Source organism: Pseudopipra pipra, chromosome 3 (genome assembly GCF_036250125.1).
Source record: "Pseudopipra pipra isolate bDixPip1 chromosome 3, bDixPip1.hap1, whole genome shotgun sequence".
NCBI lineage: Eukaryota > Metazoa > Chordata > Aves > Passeriformes > Pipridae > Pseudopipra > Pseudopipra pipra.
Genome location: NC_087551.1, coordinates 109758340 through 109774931, shown reverse-complemented (window position 1 = coordinate 109774931; position 16592 = coordinate 109758340). Strand labels below are relative to the sequence as shown.

Here is a 16592-nt window from a genome sequence, read left to right as displayed (position 1 = left end):
TACAGCTGGGATGGAGGCAGCTCTGATGTTCTCCAGAAAACCATACTAGGAAATGGGTCAGAAAGGTCCTGAAACAAAGGATCAGGCATCCAGCCAGCCTCCCTCCCCATCCAGCATTCTGTAGCTTGGGCTGCTTTGGCCAGCAGACATAGAAATGCAACTTTGTACTAATCCACCAATACCAACAAGGTTGAGAAGGGCTTTATAAGGTAATTCCACATCCAACAGGCATGGACACTAGGGTAAATCTCACTAACAGCATCCTGCAGCCCTCTCTAACCCCATGGCAGAAAAGTAGTTTTCAACCAGTAGAAGATATTTGCACAAAGGGACAAGTCTGAGTTTAAAGACAATTCTGAAATCTCAGAACCACAGAACAGTTTGGATTTGAAGGGACCTTTAAAGATCATCCAGTCCAACCTCCCCAACACCTTTCAGTAGATCAGGTTGCCCAAAGTGCTCTCCACCATAACCTTGAATGCTTTCAGGGATGGGGCACCCACAGCTTCTCTAAGCAACAACAACCTGTTCCAATGTCTCACTACACTCACCATTAAAAATTTTCTTTCTTATGTCTAGTCTAAACATTTCAGTTTAAAACCATTACCTCTTGTCCTACCACTGCAGGCCTTTGTAAAAAATATATCTCTGTCTTTCTTATTAAAAGAAAGTACTGACAGGCTGCAACAAGATCTCCCCTGGGGATCAAGTTGGGTCAGGCTGATTTGGTCCTTTGCAAGACAACATATTAAGTTTGGACCCAGATAATTCTGATGCTGCACCGGGGAGCAGAGGGGGATGGACTACAGCTTCAGTGGTGAAAAAAAAATCAGTAGAAGTGTTTAGTTCTCTACCACCTTCACAAGAGAGACACGGAGATATTGGAGAAAGTAATATCAGAGTCCATCATCAGGCCCAGCTGACAAAGAAAATGGTCCTACCAGCCACATCTGCATGATATAGGCAGACAGCCAGCATTGATCTTGGAGACTGGCAACTTGCTACTGCAGTGTCTCATCACAAACAATGCGGGCAAACTTCACAGATGTGGGCAAACTCTCTGTATGCTACTTTTGAGCCTATTCCAATATTCTGGACTGCAGCAATACAAATAAAGGCATCCTTTCCAGGATTAACTTCATCTACCTAGTCACAGACAGGATCATTCACTTGAAAGCAGCAGATAGACCTTCTAGATAGACAGACTGTCTACTCAACCATCTGCTCAGTTATCTCTCTACTTTAGGAGACCTTTTTGTCCCAGAAAGTCTTCAGGGAGGCAGCACTATTAGTGGAGGAGTACACACCCTTCAACTTCCCAAACTATAGAAGTTACCACAATCCAGGTAACAGTGAAATTTGGGCTCCAAGAAAACCAGCAAGGACTCAAGTTACAGTAAAAGACACATGGAGACAATCAGGGAACATGTAATGAGAAGAGACAGGCATGAAAACAGAAACTGGGTTCCATAGGCCCCAGCTCTCACAGTGAGTTTCAGGGCTGTGTAGGCAGGGACACACAGAAGGTTTGTGACAGTCTCTTTAATCACAGGCTCCCTTCACACTTGAACCAGGCTTGGGGTTACAGCCTCAGACTTCAGGACACCCAAGGACTGTGGCTCCAATTGGCTTGATGATATTTCATTTCACTACATGTGAACTCTTTCCCATATGCCTCATTCCCTTCTGTGTACATAAAGGATGGAAACCTTGAAAAAATGACTGAGAGAAGTTCAGGGTGGGCATTAGTTACTATTTTTGACAGCACTAAAACAATATATGAAAAGGAGGTTGGGGTTTTTTGCTGTGATTTGTTTTCTCTGAGTTGCAGCTTAGAGGGGGAAAACAGAAGACAATGTCCCATCCGATGTCTGCCTGATGGAGTGACAGGGGCTGGATCTGCCACAGCACTGCAGCAGTTGTGCTTTTGGGGGAGTATTGTTTTTATTTCAGGAGAAGAAAAAAAAAAGGATATGAGCAATCCCAGAAGGAAAGGGTCTGAATGCTTGCTCAGACTGCACCATGAAGAAAAAAGATTGCTATTGTCAACGGGTGTTTCATTGTTCTGGTCTTTCTGAGAAACCTTAAAATACATCCAGAAATGTAGCAAGAACAGAAAACAGATCTGTTTCTTTGGCTGCCCATTTGCAGCCTGGCTGGTGAGAGACAGACTCTATCTTAACAGTGCTAATTACCCTGGTTAACCCTTGTTCTCGCTTATGACACATATTTAAAGAAAACCAACTTCATATTCATCTGGAGTGGGTATAAGTGAATAGCCCCACTGCTTTATATTGAGTTACTCACCAAGTCAGGCCTCCTCACCACTTCAGCATCAGCCTCCAGGCTAATCAATTGCAACAAATTACTACAATAACTGGCCAGGCTCATTCTTTAATTGGTGCCACTTTCAAACACTGGCCACAGTCTGCCCTCCCTTGACAGATTGCTTCAAGCACAAACTTCCAAGCCAGGAGTCAAGCTTGAGGCAATACCTCCAAGACCAGTCAGAGAAGACATAGGAGAGTTGCAAGGGCACAAGGATTTCCTCAAGGATCAGAAAATGCACTTTAAGCCAGGAAGAAGTAGGATTTGCCCCTGTTAGCATCCTTAGCATGGCTTCATCTCATGGCAGCAGTTAGAATCAGCCAGGACTGTACCTTTAATCTCTCAGAGCTGAGGGAAATCAGGAGGAAGAAAAATTGCAGATAATACAAATAAGTAGACAAATAGACAGATAGAGTGGATGGCAAAAGCAGAATGTGAGGACGCAAAGGGAAGAAAGCAAACAACAGACAACAGCAGCAGGTACAACACCAGCACTGAGTTAGGACCAACACAGTCAGGCCCATGAGCATCCATAAGCAGCACTCCCGCAGCTCAGCACTGCTCCTGAGCCACAACATCTCCCAAAGATCCTGTTGCAGGCACAGTTGTGCTATTCTCTTGCTGGCACTGGTGTGCACAGAGTCATCTCAGGGCTCTCAGTCCCAACTGCCTGATAAAGCAGCTTGGACAGTCCACATGCAACCCACCAGGAACCAACAACCAGCACCAAGAAGGACAAACAGGTCACAGTTGAAAAGGTTTGTCTTTCTTTTGCCCCTGTGTTTAAATGTTGTGAAGACTGGTGTGGACAGGTCCCGATTTTCTGATCTGTAGAAGACAGTAACACTGAGAGGCAGAAAAGGATCAACTTCTGTCTCACAGGTCAAACGAGTGAAAATTGGCCCTTAATCTTCAAAACAGTGCAACAGAAAACTCGGTCGCTCTGGTGCTGCCATGCCTTGAATCAAAAGAAACATTTTAAAAACACTTTATCATTCACATTGTGATACCACACTGGCCAATCAGTTTCCTTTTCACCCCTCAGCAGGCTTTGCTTGAGCAGAAGTAATCACCCCCAGCTCCACCACACAGATGTAGAGCGATGGGAAAGCTCAGAGGAGGCTGAGGGAACAAAGGGCACTTCAGGCCTGCTGGGGTCAGAATGTGGATCTGCATGGTAGGTTGGACTTTCACTAATCCAGCTCTGTTTCTAATGAGATTGGTTCCCACTACAGCAAAAGGAGGTCCATGGCTTGATTTGCCAAGGGGACTATTGTCATGCAGCTTAGGGAAGCAAAATAATCTTATCAGTTTGAACTTGAACCTTGCCCTCCAATTATATGGACAACGTTTATGAAAAGAGAGATAAAGTGATTTTCATTTATCTGGCAAGAAAAATGTATTGTCTAACACCAAGCATTCAGTTTCCTGCAGCTGCTGATAGACCTTTACACTCCAGCCACTGGCTGTACCATTGCCAAAATGCACTAACTACTATCTGTGCACATTAACTGAACCAAACCCATGGCAAATGACACCATCCACATTTACAGTGCAACTTATAGGTATAGCAGAGTTTCTACTCCTGTAGTACAGCCAAAGTAAAAGCCTGGGGCTGTCAGCTAAAGACAAGCAAACCCAAAGAGCAGGCAGAATCAGAAAAATTTTTCACCCCTTCGTGCTGACCCTCTGTCTCTGTGTCCCCATCCAATCCATCAGCACTCCCTTGGCTGCTATAGAGACCATCCTCTTCTGGGAGTTCTGCATCCCCCACAACGCAGCTAAAACAAAGAACATTTTGGCAAATAACAGCCAGGCTTCATCTATTCTTTTTTCTATACAATTCATTCCATCAAAGTTGTTTAGCTGAACAAAACCCCAGCGCTCTCCTTTATTGTGAGGCCAACAATAAACTAACATGTGAGCACAGCGTGGGTCACAGATGTGTGCGCTTCATCATCAACTGTGGAGCCACTTCCTTGTTCCACTCACTTTTATAAAGCTTTAACTTCTTTGAGCTGGAATTCAGAGGAGCACATAAACCAGGAAGCAAACAGCGTTAACACAACAGAAGCAGCCTCTGTACAAAAGACACATGAGGAGACGGACGTGCTTTGGAAACAGTCAGATCAACAACCTCGGTTTCCAAGGGGTTACCCACACAATAAAAATCTAGGGAGAAATCAACTGAACAAATCCCAGGGGCTCTATTTTTAGCAATATCACTTGCACTGCAGGATCTTTATTTGTGCCTTTGAATAGACGCATTTACTTTTTTTTTTCCTTTCCTATGAAGTGACAGAAGCAAACAAAAAAAGTTTGGAGGAAGAATGTCTTCAAAACTCATTTTTATAGATCTCTTAGAATATGTTCCAAGGACAGACCCCAAATTTGCAACCCAATTTTAAATACTGCTATCTCATCCCAAATAAAGTAACCCTCAAAGCATGAGGAAAAAAACCAAACAAACAAACAAAAAAAGGCAACAAAAACTATGCTTCCTGTAATATCCACCCACTCATATTACACATAAAATACAAGTATAATGTTGCTGTTTCCTCAGTGTCTGGCTGTGATGGAGTTAATTTTCATTGTAGCAACTTGTACAGTGCTGTGCTTTGGATCTGTAACCAAAACAGTACTGATAAAATATTAATGCTTTAGCTACTGGTGGACAGTGTTTGCACAGCGTTAAGTCTTTCTCTATTTCTCTGCCTCCTCACAGTGAATAGATTGAGAGTCTGCACAAGGGGTTGGAAGGAACACAACCAGGCAGGTGACCTCAGCTAACCAAAGAGATATTCTATGCCATACAACATCATGTTCAGCAATAAAAGAGTGGAGCAGGGTTTAGATCAGTCAGCCATCCATGCTTGGGAACTGGCTGGGCATCAGTCTGCCTGTGGGAGGCAGTGAGCGATTGCCTTTGCATCACTTATTTTGCTTTCTTTTTTATTTCTTCCACTTCTCTTCTTTCATTACTTTCAGCTCAACCCATGAGTTTATTTGCTTTTACTCTTCGCTTCCCCTTTCCTTTCTCCTGTCCTACTGGGGATGGGAAGGGGTGGTGCTTAGCTGCCTGTGGGTGCTGATCCACACCATTTAGTTATGTGCAATTGGCTTTGCAACTATAACGTTCATTTTAACCTGTGCAATCTATTTTCATACAGGTATTATAGTGTTGCGGAAGAAATTGTGTACTGAGTACCACATATTTCTTCCACTCACAACTTGAGAGAAGGGTAAGGGGCTGCTCCTAGAGAAAAAGGTAGATACTGAACTATCTCTGGAATAGTGGACAGTTGGAGCTCATGATGTCAATCTCTGCCTCAGATCCTCATCTGTGCAACGCAGGTAACATTTCAGACTCTCCTTCCAGAAGGGTAAGTACATCCCTGCTTGCTGGACACTTACAACAAGCAGAATGGGGTTTAAATAACAGAATAAGTTTTAAACAGCATTAAACACATAGTAAATAATGCTCCAGGGCCATAAGGATCAGAAGAATAAAGAAAACAATTGTGAGGCAACTGTCCCATGGGCAACACAGGAGTCCTACAGAGGTGGAAAAAACAGTATATTCTCATTAAAAAGTAACACATAACATAAAAAGCTGGATTTAAATAAGTAAAACTACTTTTATGTTTAACATTTCTTAATTTCCAAATGTTTGATTTGCAAGCCTAATTCTGTTATTCGAATGTTCCACACAAAAGCTAAACTTCTTCAAAACCAAAGTGCAGAATTTTGTCCCACATCCTCGCCAGGGCCACAGCAGCACTGCATGTACAGACCCCACACAGACCACAGGGAGAAGAGATTTCCCAAAGACTGAGGCCCAAAATAATAATCCATAATCCAGCTACAGCAGCTCAAGTTACGACCTATCACTATAATTGCACTAAGTGTCTGCACTCTTGGTCCAATACAACTTTAAGGGAAGTGTGAGCCAAAAGCCTTTGCAAAATACGGCAAACATGGGAAATAAATGTCAGGAATGGCACCTGCCATAGAGCAACTTTAATATAAATGCAGAGGAGCAATCAATAAATGATCACAGCTGAGCCCACAAGTCCAAGGCACAGGAGGCAGGTCACCCCAGCCCACAGTGTGATACAAAATGCACAGAGGAAACATTAGCAGAAAATCCCCCCACTGCTGCATTTGTTTTTATATTTATTTGTTGGAGTAAAAGCCCACTTTAAACCCTGGAGGCTAATACAACACGTGTTGATAATATCATAGCAGCAAAACCACAGGCATCTGATAGCAGATGAAAATAAAATAACACAAGCACACAGGGGGTCTCAGAGTAGGTGGTCTGAATGGCCCCTTTTTGACAAGCAGCACCATCAGACCCAGCCTGTCAAGGGTTGAGTATATCTCACCTAAGTCAGCTCTCTCTCAAACACTGATGATTCTGGTGCCTTTATGGGCTGCTGGAGGAGTGAAAAATGTGTCTGCTGGCAACTAGTGTGTTGATACCAGGTCAGAAGTTGGTGCACAAGAATACATGGTGAAGTTCTTTGATTGCAAATGGCTGATTAATCTCCTCTGGCTCTCTAGGCCTTCTTCTCTTAATGTAAAATTAAAAAAGGAACTATTTTTTTACATTTTTCTTTCTCTGTTGTTAAGGATGTGGGATACTTTGCCAGCAGCTGGATGTGACCTCCCCTGCCCACTACAACTAAAGTGTTTGGACAACATCTACTGCAAACTCTTTAGCAGCATTCTACATCCATCTGTTCATTCACACTTCTGATACCTGACCACTCAGAGTTTGCCCAAACTGCAGGTCACTCACACAAGGCTCCATCTTCATGCAAGGATCCAAATGGATCCAAGAGTGATTACTGAGTAGCAAGCCTTAATATCCACAGGAGCCCCATTAACACTGATACCACAGCATTTACCAACCAAGTTCAAGAGCACAAAGTATATCTAAAACACCTCAGACAAAATTTATTTTACTGTGCAACTCAGAACTACCAAACCATCATTGTCTCTCTGATGTAAGAAGACACACACTGGGTTCCAGGCAGCCAGGCATTAAGTATGCCTGAAAGAGCAGACATTCATAGTTTAATTACTACAAATGAGCTCATATCCTCAGTTAGTGAGCTGAGCCAGGCACACTTGGATCAGCCCAAACCCAGGCTGAGAGTCACAACTCACCATCCTTCCTCAGGCAAAAGGAGCAGCTAAGTAAATTAATAATAATAATAGGTAACCCAAGCAGCTCTCTTAAAGATGTTCACAGTTAGTACTTCTACACTAGTTTTAATCAGCAAAATGAGTTCTGTGCTTCTGTTCATCCAGCTCTTGGCAAGTCAGCAAAGTTGCCTCTCAGCTGAGCGGAATTTGGCCCTTGCCTGTCTTTTGGAAAGAGCACAAAACCCCCAGACAACAGCAGTGCTGGATCAGTGATCAGTGAGGCACAGCACTGGCAAGGACACAAGGAACATCGTAGCATTTTACAAAACCAACCTGACCAAAAGTCCTCTAGGCTATTTTGAGGAGCACACTGGGTCTGTTCCTGCAGGCAGTCACACGCCTTTCAAGGAACAGAATCTGTGAAGGTCTTGGGTATCTATATAAAGAAATTACAAGAAGTACAAAAAACCAAAACAAATCAGGGGTAGTTGCTTCCAATGGTCTCCCCCAGACTCTGGGGTTGCTATCTTGGAACAGTCTGTACCTGCACAACCATGCCAAGCATAAGCAGCCAGTCTCAAATAAGACATGTAAACAGTCCTGGTGTTGGCCACCTAAATCACTGCACACCCACCTAAACACAGTATAGCTCAATCTTCAATTCTGAACACCGAGCACTTTGGGAGATCGGGCCATGTTTAAATCAGCATCAACAAAAGGATCGGCAAAAGTGCCAAGTATAAATACATAGTTTTCCTCTTCCTGCAGAGACTAAGCTTATTCTCACCACCCTCACAGCTTATATTGTGCTTTTAGCTTCCAAGTATCTAATCTGAAAAAGGGATAAGTTAAAATTCACACTTTTTTTTTTTAATTGACCAAACTCTTTGTGATATATAAAATCTGCTTTCATAGCATCTTAAATCAGGGAAAATTTTTACCAGAGGACATAAACAGTTGCCTTTTTTAATTCTGCAGCATTTGTATCCCCAATAAGACACAAAATGCTGCAAGGACAATTTCCTCAAACAGTCTGTGCATCTAGTGGGCGCTGATAACCTGGGATACTTTGAAGTAATTAAAATTGCCACAGTGGATTTTTCTTTTTGCTAATAATACTAATTAAATAAAGTGTTCCTGGTACTAACAAAAGTTTGCATCTGTGGATCAGTTTCTGGGCCCCTGCAATTAGTAAATATTATATAAATATTGCCAGTCATCACACAGAGGTCAGGATCCCTGAGGTCCCTTGGCTCTTGCTGACAGCTCTGATGGCTAAACCAGTGGATTTCCCTGGGACATGAGCCAGATGGACACATATGGCTCTTGAGCTTGAAGTCATTGCCTACATGAAGTTTCACACAGTCCTCTCTTGAGCCATCCTGGCACCCACAGCAGCCCCATCCATCCCTCACTGACAGTGTCTCCTTTCCCTGGCACCGCAAGTACCGACCTGCAGCTGGTTTTTCACAGCAGTAACAGCAGCACCCCTGGTCACAGCCCAGGACCACAAACACACGGAATTGGAAACACGTGTTTCTCTTCCTGGAGCTCAGTTTGGTCCCTTCAGCTGTCAGTAGAAGTAAACACTGAATATTTTTTAGAGCCAGCAAGCATTGAGTCCTCCCTCATGGCCTTTTTGATCACAACTGTTGGGAAGTCCACGGTGTTTTCTCTTCAGGACAGGGGTGCACAGACACCTGTATCTTTGCTTAACATGGTATGTTGATGCCACAGAGTTGCACTCCTGATGATAAACTGGAATAACTCTCTAAGGCACCAAAATAGCCCCAGCTTCTCTGCTGCTCCTCCTCCTCTTGCAAGAGCAGCGGAATTGGCACTCATCCCTACACTGATTTCCTCCTCCAACACCTCTCAGCTCTCTCAGGTCTTTAGACTGTTTTCCTCTGACAGACAGACATACATGACACAAAACTCACTTGCAGCTTCCCACTGTGAGAACCCTCAGCCGTGGCTCCCAGACCCAGCCGTACCCTCCAGCTCCTTTCCCTTGCAGACACATCTCCAGAATGTTACCAGAAGAGGCCAACAGTGTTTTTTAACTAGCTTTGATGAGGTTTTGGATTTTGTCACCTCTGCAAAGGAGAATTTCTCTACTCCAGCACAGACAACTGACCCTCAGTAAGCCAAACTGCAGCTATGATGGATGGGTTGGCACATAAGGCTTCCAGCTGAGGATAAAAATATCACCTGGGGGGCAAGGACCTCTTTGAGCAACAACCTCATCACTCAGAGCCCTTCCCCAAGAGTAGGTATGGAGGTGGCCTGGGTTTTGCCCAGTCTTTAAACAAAATCTAGAGCATATCTGTTTGCCCCTGGGGCCAAAAGCTCCTTACTGAGTTACACCACCACACCGGAAATTTTCTGCTTTTTTCTTGAAAATCCCACTTTCACAGCCTGCAATCTTCAACACAGGGCCACCCTTGATACCATGGATCCATTCGGGGCTGTTAGACATTCAGAAGCTGTTACTATGTAGATTTTGGTGATAATTTGATGAATAGAGTTGTCAAACAAATTGCCTTTATTAAGGACTGATTAAATGCAATCAGAGAGTGCCTTTCCCCTCCCAACCCCAGTCTTCATCAGCTCAAACAAACACACTGAGCCAATTAGCAGGGAGGTGGCAAAAGCAGCTTTCACTTGAAACCTGATATTCTTGGGGAAAAGAAAAAAAAAAAAAAGAAAAAAAACCAACAACAAAAAAAACCTCTTTGCACTTTCAAAGCCAAGAAGAGCCTCCGGGGAGAGATCCTGAAAGCTACCCAGGGCTCACCTGCAGGGTGTGGATGGGAGTTATCAGTATTCATCTGGCTGGATGCCAGATCAGCTCCCTTAAGCACTGTGCTGCTCACGTCCAGCTTGTGCCAAATATAATGCGAAGAACGTAAATATTAAAGCAGGCCTAAGGGGAGCAGCACTACCAGGGCTGTTTTTCCTTTGGCTGCATTCTCCTGTATCAAAACAGGCATGAGCTCCTAGCCAAGCTATTTCCATGCCTAGAAACCTAAATTTTTGGATTAGGTCCTAGCAGTGGAATCTCTGGTGTCTGCAAATGCCTGAGTTCACAGCACAACCCTTTCTGCAGTAGTGAAGGGACCTGTCTCCGTCAACACAAAACTCATGGCAACCACATAGATCTGCTGGCACTACCTTTCTATGCCTGAAATTACAGGGCATTTCATAGAATCATAGAATCAGCCAAGTTGGAAAGGACCTCTGAGATTATCAAGTCCAACCCTTGATCCACTACCACCATGGTTACCAGACCATGGCACTAAGTGCCACATCCAGTCTCATCTTAAAAACCTCCATTTCCCCGGGCAGCCCATTCCAATGCTTGATTACCCTCTCTGCAAAGACTATTTTCCTAATATCTAACCTAAACCTCCCCTGGCAGAGCTTAAGACCATGCCCTCTTGTCTTGCTGATAGTTGCCTGGGAGAAGAGACCAACCCCCACCTGGCTACAGCCTCCTTTCAGGTAGTTGTAGAGAGTGATGAGGTCTCCTCTGAGCCTCCTCTTCTCCAGGCTAAATAACCCCAGCTCCCTCAGCCTCTCCTCATAGGACTTGTGCTCGAGTCCCTTCACCAGCCTTGTTCTTCTCTGGACCTGCTCCAGCCCCTCAATGTCCTTCCTGAACTGAGGGGCCCAGAACTGGACACAGCACTCCAGGTGTGGCCTCACCAGTGCTGAGTACAGGGGAAGAATCACTTCCCTGGTCCTGCTGGCCATGCTGTTCCTGATACAGGCCAGGATGCCATTGGCCTTCTTGGCCACCTGGGCACACTGCTGGCTCATGTTCAGCTTCCTGTCAATCCAAACTCCCGGGTCGCTTTCTGCCTGGCTGCTCCCCAGCCACTCTGTCCCCAGCCTGTAGCGCTGCAGGGGGTGTTGTTGTGGCCAAAGTGCAGGACCTGGCACTTGGCCTTGTTGAACCTCATCCCGTTGGAATCAGCCCAGCTCTCCAGTCTGTCCAGGTCCCTCTGCAGAGCCCTCCTGCCTTCCAGCTGATCGACATTCCCCCCCAGCTTGGTGTCATCTGCAAATTTGCTGATGATGGACTCAATTCTCTCATCTAAATCATCGATAAAGATATTAAACAGGACTGGGCCCAGCACTGACCCCTGGGGGACACCACTAGTGACTGGCTGCCAACTGGATGCAGCACCATTCACCACCACTCTCTGGGCTCAGCCCTCCAGCCACTTCTTAACCCAGCAGAGAGTGCCCCTGTCCAAGCTGTGGGCTGCCAGCTTTTTTGGGGGAATGCTGTGGGAGACGGTGTCAAAGGCTTTGCTGAAATCCAGTCCAATTCGAAGAAGGGGAAATTTATTGAGGAGAATTGGAGCACGACATCATAATCACATAATCCTAATTCCTTGCATGTATGCAGCTGGAAGTTAAATGGTCACCTTGGCTGACAGCAGGCAAAGCAGATTTCAACATGTGTTGGCATGATTGAGCTTCAGAGACAGGAACATCATGGCTGGAGCAGAGACAGCACACCGGATATGAGCAATAGCTGTTGACTAAGCTGTCGACTTTCAACGCCTGCATTTAAAGTCAGCACCAAAGCCTAATTTTGGTCCCATTAGTCCCTCTAAGTAGCAAGGCCTGTACACTGCACATGGATCGCTGCTCCTCAGAGCCTATGCAGGGGAGCCGTGGCATAGCTTCCTCCAGCAAGGCAAGGACTTTGCTTTGTCTTGAACTCCCACCGCAAATAAAAAGGGGCTAAAACAAAGTTTTATTAACCAGCAGGGATTTCGGAGAGTTCATTGCTGGGACTTAGATCAGGACTAGAGGCTTCCAGTTAAAGTACAGGGATTCAAAACATCAGACTCTTACACCACACCTCATCGTAGTCCTCAAGTGTCACCTTGAACGTAAGGGGTAATCGACACATCAAGACACCGGGTTCTAAGCCTTCAAACAGTCCTGAGCAGAAGAACTGATCACAGAATGAGATTAGACCAAGAGCCCATTCTACAAGCAGCCACAGAGAAAAAGTCCAGGCCTTCTTAAGAAGTGGCTGCAAAGTGCCTGATAACTTCACTCTCTCCCTCAGGACCTGCTTCCTACCCCCACACTCCAATGCAAACATCAATGTTTAAAGAACTACTAAAGAAAACAACTTCAAAACTCTTCACATAGTTCAAATACTTCACTTAAAAGGAATTTGAATTCTTACATCTCAGATTGCACCAGTCCCCAGCAGGACACGCACTCATCATGTTCCCGTTGTAGCAGTGTGAGCTGTTCAAACAGGAGGGACGGAGCCACAGTAAGAGACCACGTGCTCAGGTAATGGAGATCCCCACCAGCCCTGCCTGTGCTTTCCTGTGACAAACTCAGTTCGTCACATCACAAGTTCATCATAAGGCACCTCTCAGGGTTCTTTGCTATGATCTACACAAAAATGAAAACCTCCTGCAGCCAAGGGACACACACCTTGAAGACCCAGCCAGTGGGAGAGTACTGGGAGCAGTGGGTGTGCAGTTCTTGGTAAGCCTTTTAGCGAGTCCTACTGCAGAGCTGCAGCATGAGAGTCAGGTCAGTGCTGCTTGTGCTTTGCTTAGAGCTCAAGACTGGCCATCCCTGAGCTTTCCAGGGCTGTATCCACACACTTTGTCTGGCCCACCACAACAAGGCCATGACCTATTACAAACAGCAGCACCTCCCTGATAGTGCTGAGTCAAACCAAGCAGAGAAGCCAAAGAAGCTTTTCTGCTAAACAAGGTCTACAGGACTGAGTTAAAAAAAAAAGCCATTCTTCTCCAAAGAGTGTCAGCTGCTCTCTCTGGACAGTACTGCTATTTATTTGCAAGCTGGAAGAGCCTTTACATCCAAACAAGCTGTGTCATCTCCCTGCAGCACAAAACTGCTGCAGAAACCTCTGTGGCATCACAGCAAGCCTTGCATTCCTCAGCAGCAATAACCAATACAAATCCATTCATCTCCTTGGGATGCAGAAAATTTACATTTTGGATGCACCACCTCTAGGTGTGATGGCATATAGTAAAGCTATAAAGCTTCCCCAAACACATTCACCTGCTCAATTCCAGCCATGACAGAGAAGAACACAGAATATCCTGAAGTATGGAAAAGGTATATAAGAGGTTAGAAATCCCCCCCTTCCTTCCATTCCTCATGCCAGCTGACAATTCATATGTAGGGGTAACAGTGACAAACAAGCTGCTCCATGAGGTAGGTTTATCTGGGCCACTGCTCCTTCAGAGAGGCACGTGGTCCGTGCCCTCATGCACTGGAGGGACATAAATGGAGTATTTGGAAAATGTATTAGGGAAGCATGAGGTGTGATTTGGGAAATGCTGTACCCCATTCATCTTGTGGCTACCCAGCTCCTGAACTTACAAAACTAAATTCGAGCTGCTATACACTGGGCACAGCCCTTTCCTGCAGCAAGCCATGTTTCCTGTCCTGCAAGGTACACTCAGTCCAACAAGACTGGGAACATTTCCCAAGCCTTCTAATCAGCAAACATAGCTTGGACCCGGCAGAAGTTTTCAACAGTTGTAGAAACTCGTGGAGACTGTGCTGTTGGAATTACAGACCCTGCTTCAGAGTACAGCCTCACCACACACATACACAGGGATTTAAGCCACCCCTTTTCTCCCGAAGTGTGACAGTACAGTTGGATGTTGCAAAAAACATTATTTTGGTATCTGCAACCTTCTTATCCATTTTTTAAAAGGACAGCATCTTCTCTGGACAGCACCACCAAAGCCTATTGAATTTCCTTCCATTGCTCTGGCTATGTTGTACAAACAATGTGAAGTACCATTGCCCTCGGACATCTGTACATGTTTTAATGTTTAGTAATTTGGCCTGACTGGGAAAATTTTATCTGTATTTCAGAAGGATGAGTCCTTTCCCCATTGCAGCTTTAGCTCCTGTCGTTCCCACTCCATGAACCCCTTCTCCATCAACTTGCTTGCAAGGAGGAGCATAGAGAAAGCCCAACACCAATAAAAGGATAAAAACACACTAGAAACAGGGAAATGCCTCAGTCCTTTACATTCAGAGGCAGACCTGCCCTGAAGGGGAGCCCCCAGGACTGATCTGTCTCCAAAGAAGACTGAATCATGGGCAATCCAGCCCCCTTCAATTCACATTAAGACTTCAAGCTACTATATATATTTTCCCCCCACTCCAGCACAAGCTGCTTCTTTCTAAGACAAATCTCTCACAGCACACAGACACATGTGCTCCCAGGCAGTGAACAGCAATGCTGTGATGTGTTGAAACGCAAGTCCAGTGAGATTCAGCCCTTGCAAATGACACTTTTTCATCAGCAAATTATAATTGGCAGCTCTTATCTGCTACAAGAGTTTTGCAACACACCCCTAAAGAATATGCCAGACTAGTTCTTCACACTAAGACCCAAAATTAGAACTAATATCCTAAAAGCAAAGTGACCCTCACCAGGAATTCCCAAGCAAACTAATCAACACTGTAGTTTTAAAACGAGCTCTGTTATATTTTCTCAGATCCACATGCACATCCAGAGAGAACAGCAGCAGAAATGTAATTTTAAAGCGACTGACGCAGCTGTAGAGTTATAAAAGTCATATAGGACTCCAGACTTTCTGCTGTGCACAAATCAAAATAAAATTGTAGACCTAGAAATTATTAAGAAAGGAGACACTTTTTCTCCTGTCTTAAGAAAACAGCAACTGAGAACATAATTCATTCTGTGCATGTAACATCTCCTTTATCTCAGCTCGGGGGGCTTTTTTGCAGCCATCAGGAGCTGTATGTTAAGAGAAGGGAATCTGGCCCGTTACAAAATAACTGAGGCTTGCTGTATTAGTTTTAATTTATGTCCTAGACCTTCATAGTCTCCTAATCCAGCTCTTTTCACTCCACTGAGAAAAACAGCACAAAACCTGCCACAAACTTTCACAAGAGTATTCCTTTCCTTGTTCCCAAAGTTACTCAGACTAACTCTGCTGAAATAGTTTTGCTAATTATTGAGAAATGCTTTTAAGAAACTCAAAATCCCCTTACAGAAGACACTTTTCATCCACTTATTTTTAGAAGATTAAAATTACTCCCCACATAATTACCCCAGATCTGCTCACACCCCCTTTCCTTGAGCTGCTCCTGAGCGCTGGAATAAGAGCTCCTATCCACGAGCAGCACATGAAAGGATCGGCGTTTCTCCCTACCTGAGAAGTCTGCAGAAGTCTTAGCAAAGTTGCTGAAAGCTGTCAAGCACATGAGTCCCAGGAGGAAGATGGAGGTGGGAGACACGTCTGGGCAGCACATCCTTAAGTGTCCTCACGGCTTGTCTTCTTCCAGAGAAAAGGAAAGCGTTTTCTGCCCCAAGCCGGCACTCCTCATTGCCCGGAGAACAGTGCTAGTCCCACTACTTGGAAGGCTCGCAGCCAGCGGCGGGGAAGAAAAAGCACTCGACACACACACACACTCACACACACACATGGAGTGAATGAATCCCGGCTGACGAATGAGACAGACCTACCTGAGCCCTGGCGGAGTTCCCAGGGTCCTAAAAGCCACCTCTTCGCCCAAATTTGCTGCAGACTGTTCCTGTGCAGCTGTCCGGAGGAGCTGCTGGGGGGGCAGTCGGGGTGGGGGTTGCCCGGGGGGGCTGGTTTGGAGAAGCCCGGTTGTGTTATTAGATTAGTTATCCGGGGATCTTGTCTGTGTTGCTAATAGACAGAAAGATGGGAGAGTTTTCAAAGGAGGGAGCCCAAAACAAAGCACCTGAATTCACATGGGTTTTTGGCATGACGGGTATTTGGACTGCTGCTGAAATCAGTGTGAGCAGTGGTGTCCTGCCAGACTGGGGACAGGACAATTGTTCTGTGTCCCCTGTTGAGAGTGATCCTACAATGGAAGAGACTTCGCATAGGCCCAGGGATTAAACCCTCCTGGATCTCATTGCAGGACTGGGACTGGTGTCAGCCATGTATCCAAAAATCCTCCTTTCTTTTGACAGCAGACAGCCATGCCAGGTGCCCTTTATCCCACTGGACCCCTTTCCCCTCCATCAAAATGAACAGAGGGTTTTCATGCAGATCTAAACCTGTGGTTTTCCT

The 16592-nt window shown here is 45.2% G+C and overlaps 1 protein-coding gene across 1 annotated transcript in view; it reads right to left on the bottom strand.

Annotated features, from left to right (window-relative positions):
- The window catches only part of EVA1A (eva-1 homolog A, regulator of programmed cell death), a 212955-nt gene extending 197029 nt beyond the window's left edge, over positions 1 to 15926 (bottom strand). Inside the window, exon 1 of the mRNA XM_064650679.1 lies at positions 15699 to 15926. Within this exon, the coding sequence (XP_064506749.1) occupies positions 15699 to 15798 (100 nt within the window). The 5' untranslated portion in view covers positions 15799 to 15926. The remainder of the gene's footprint in view (positions 1 to 15698) is intronic.
- Positions 15927 to 16592: the final 666 nt, after the last annotated feature.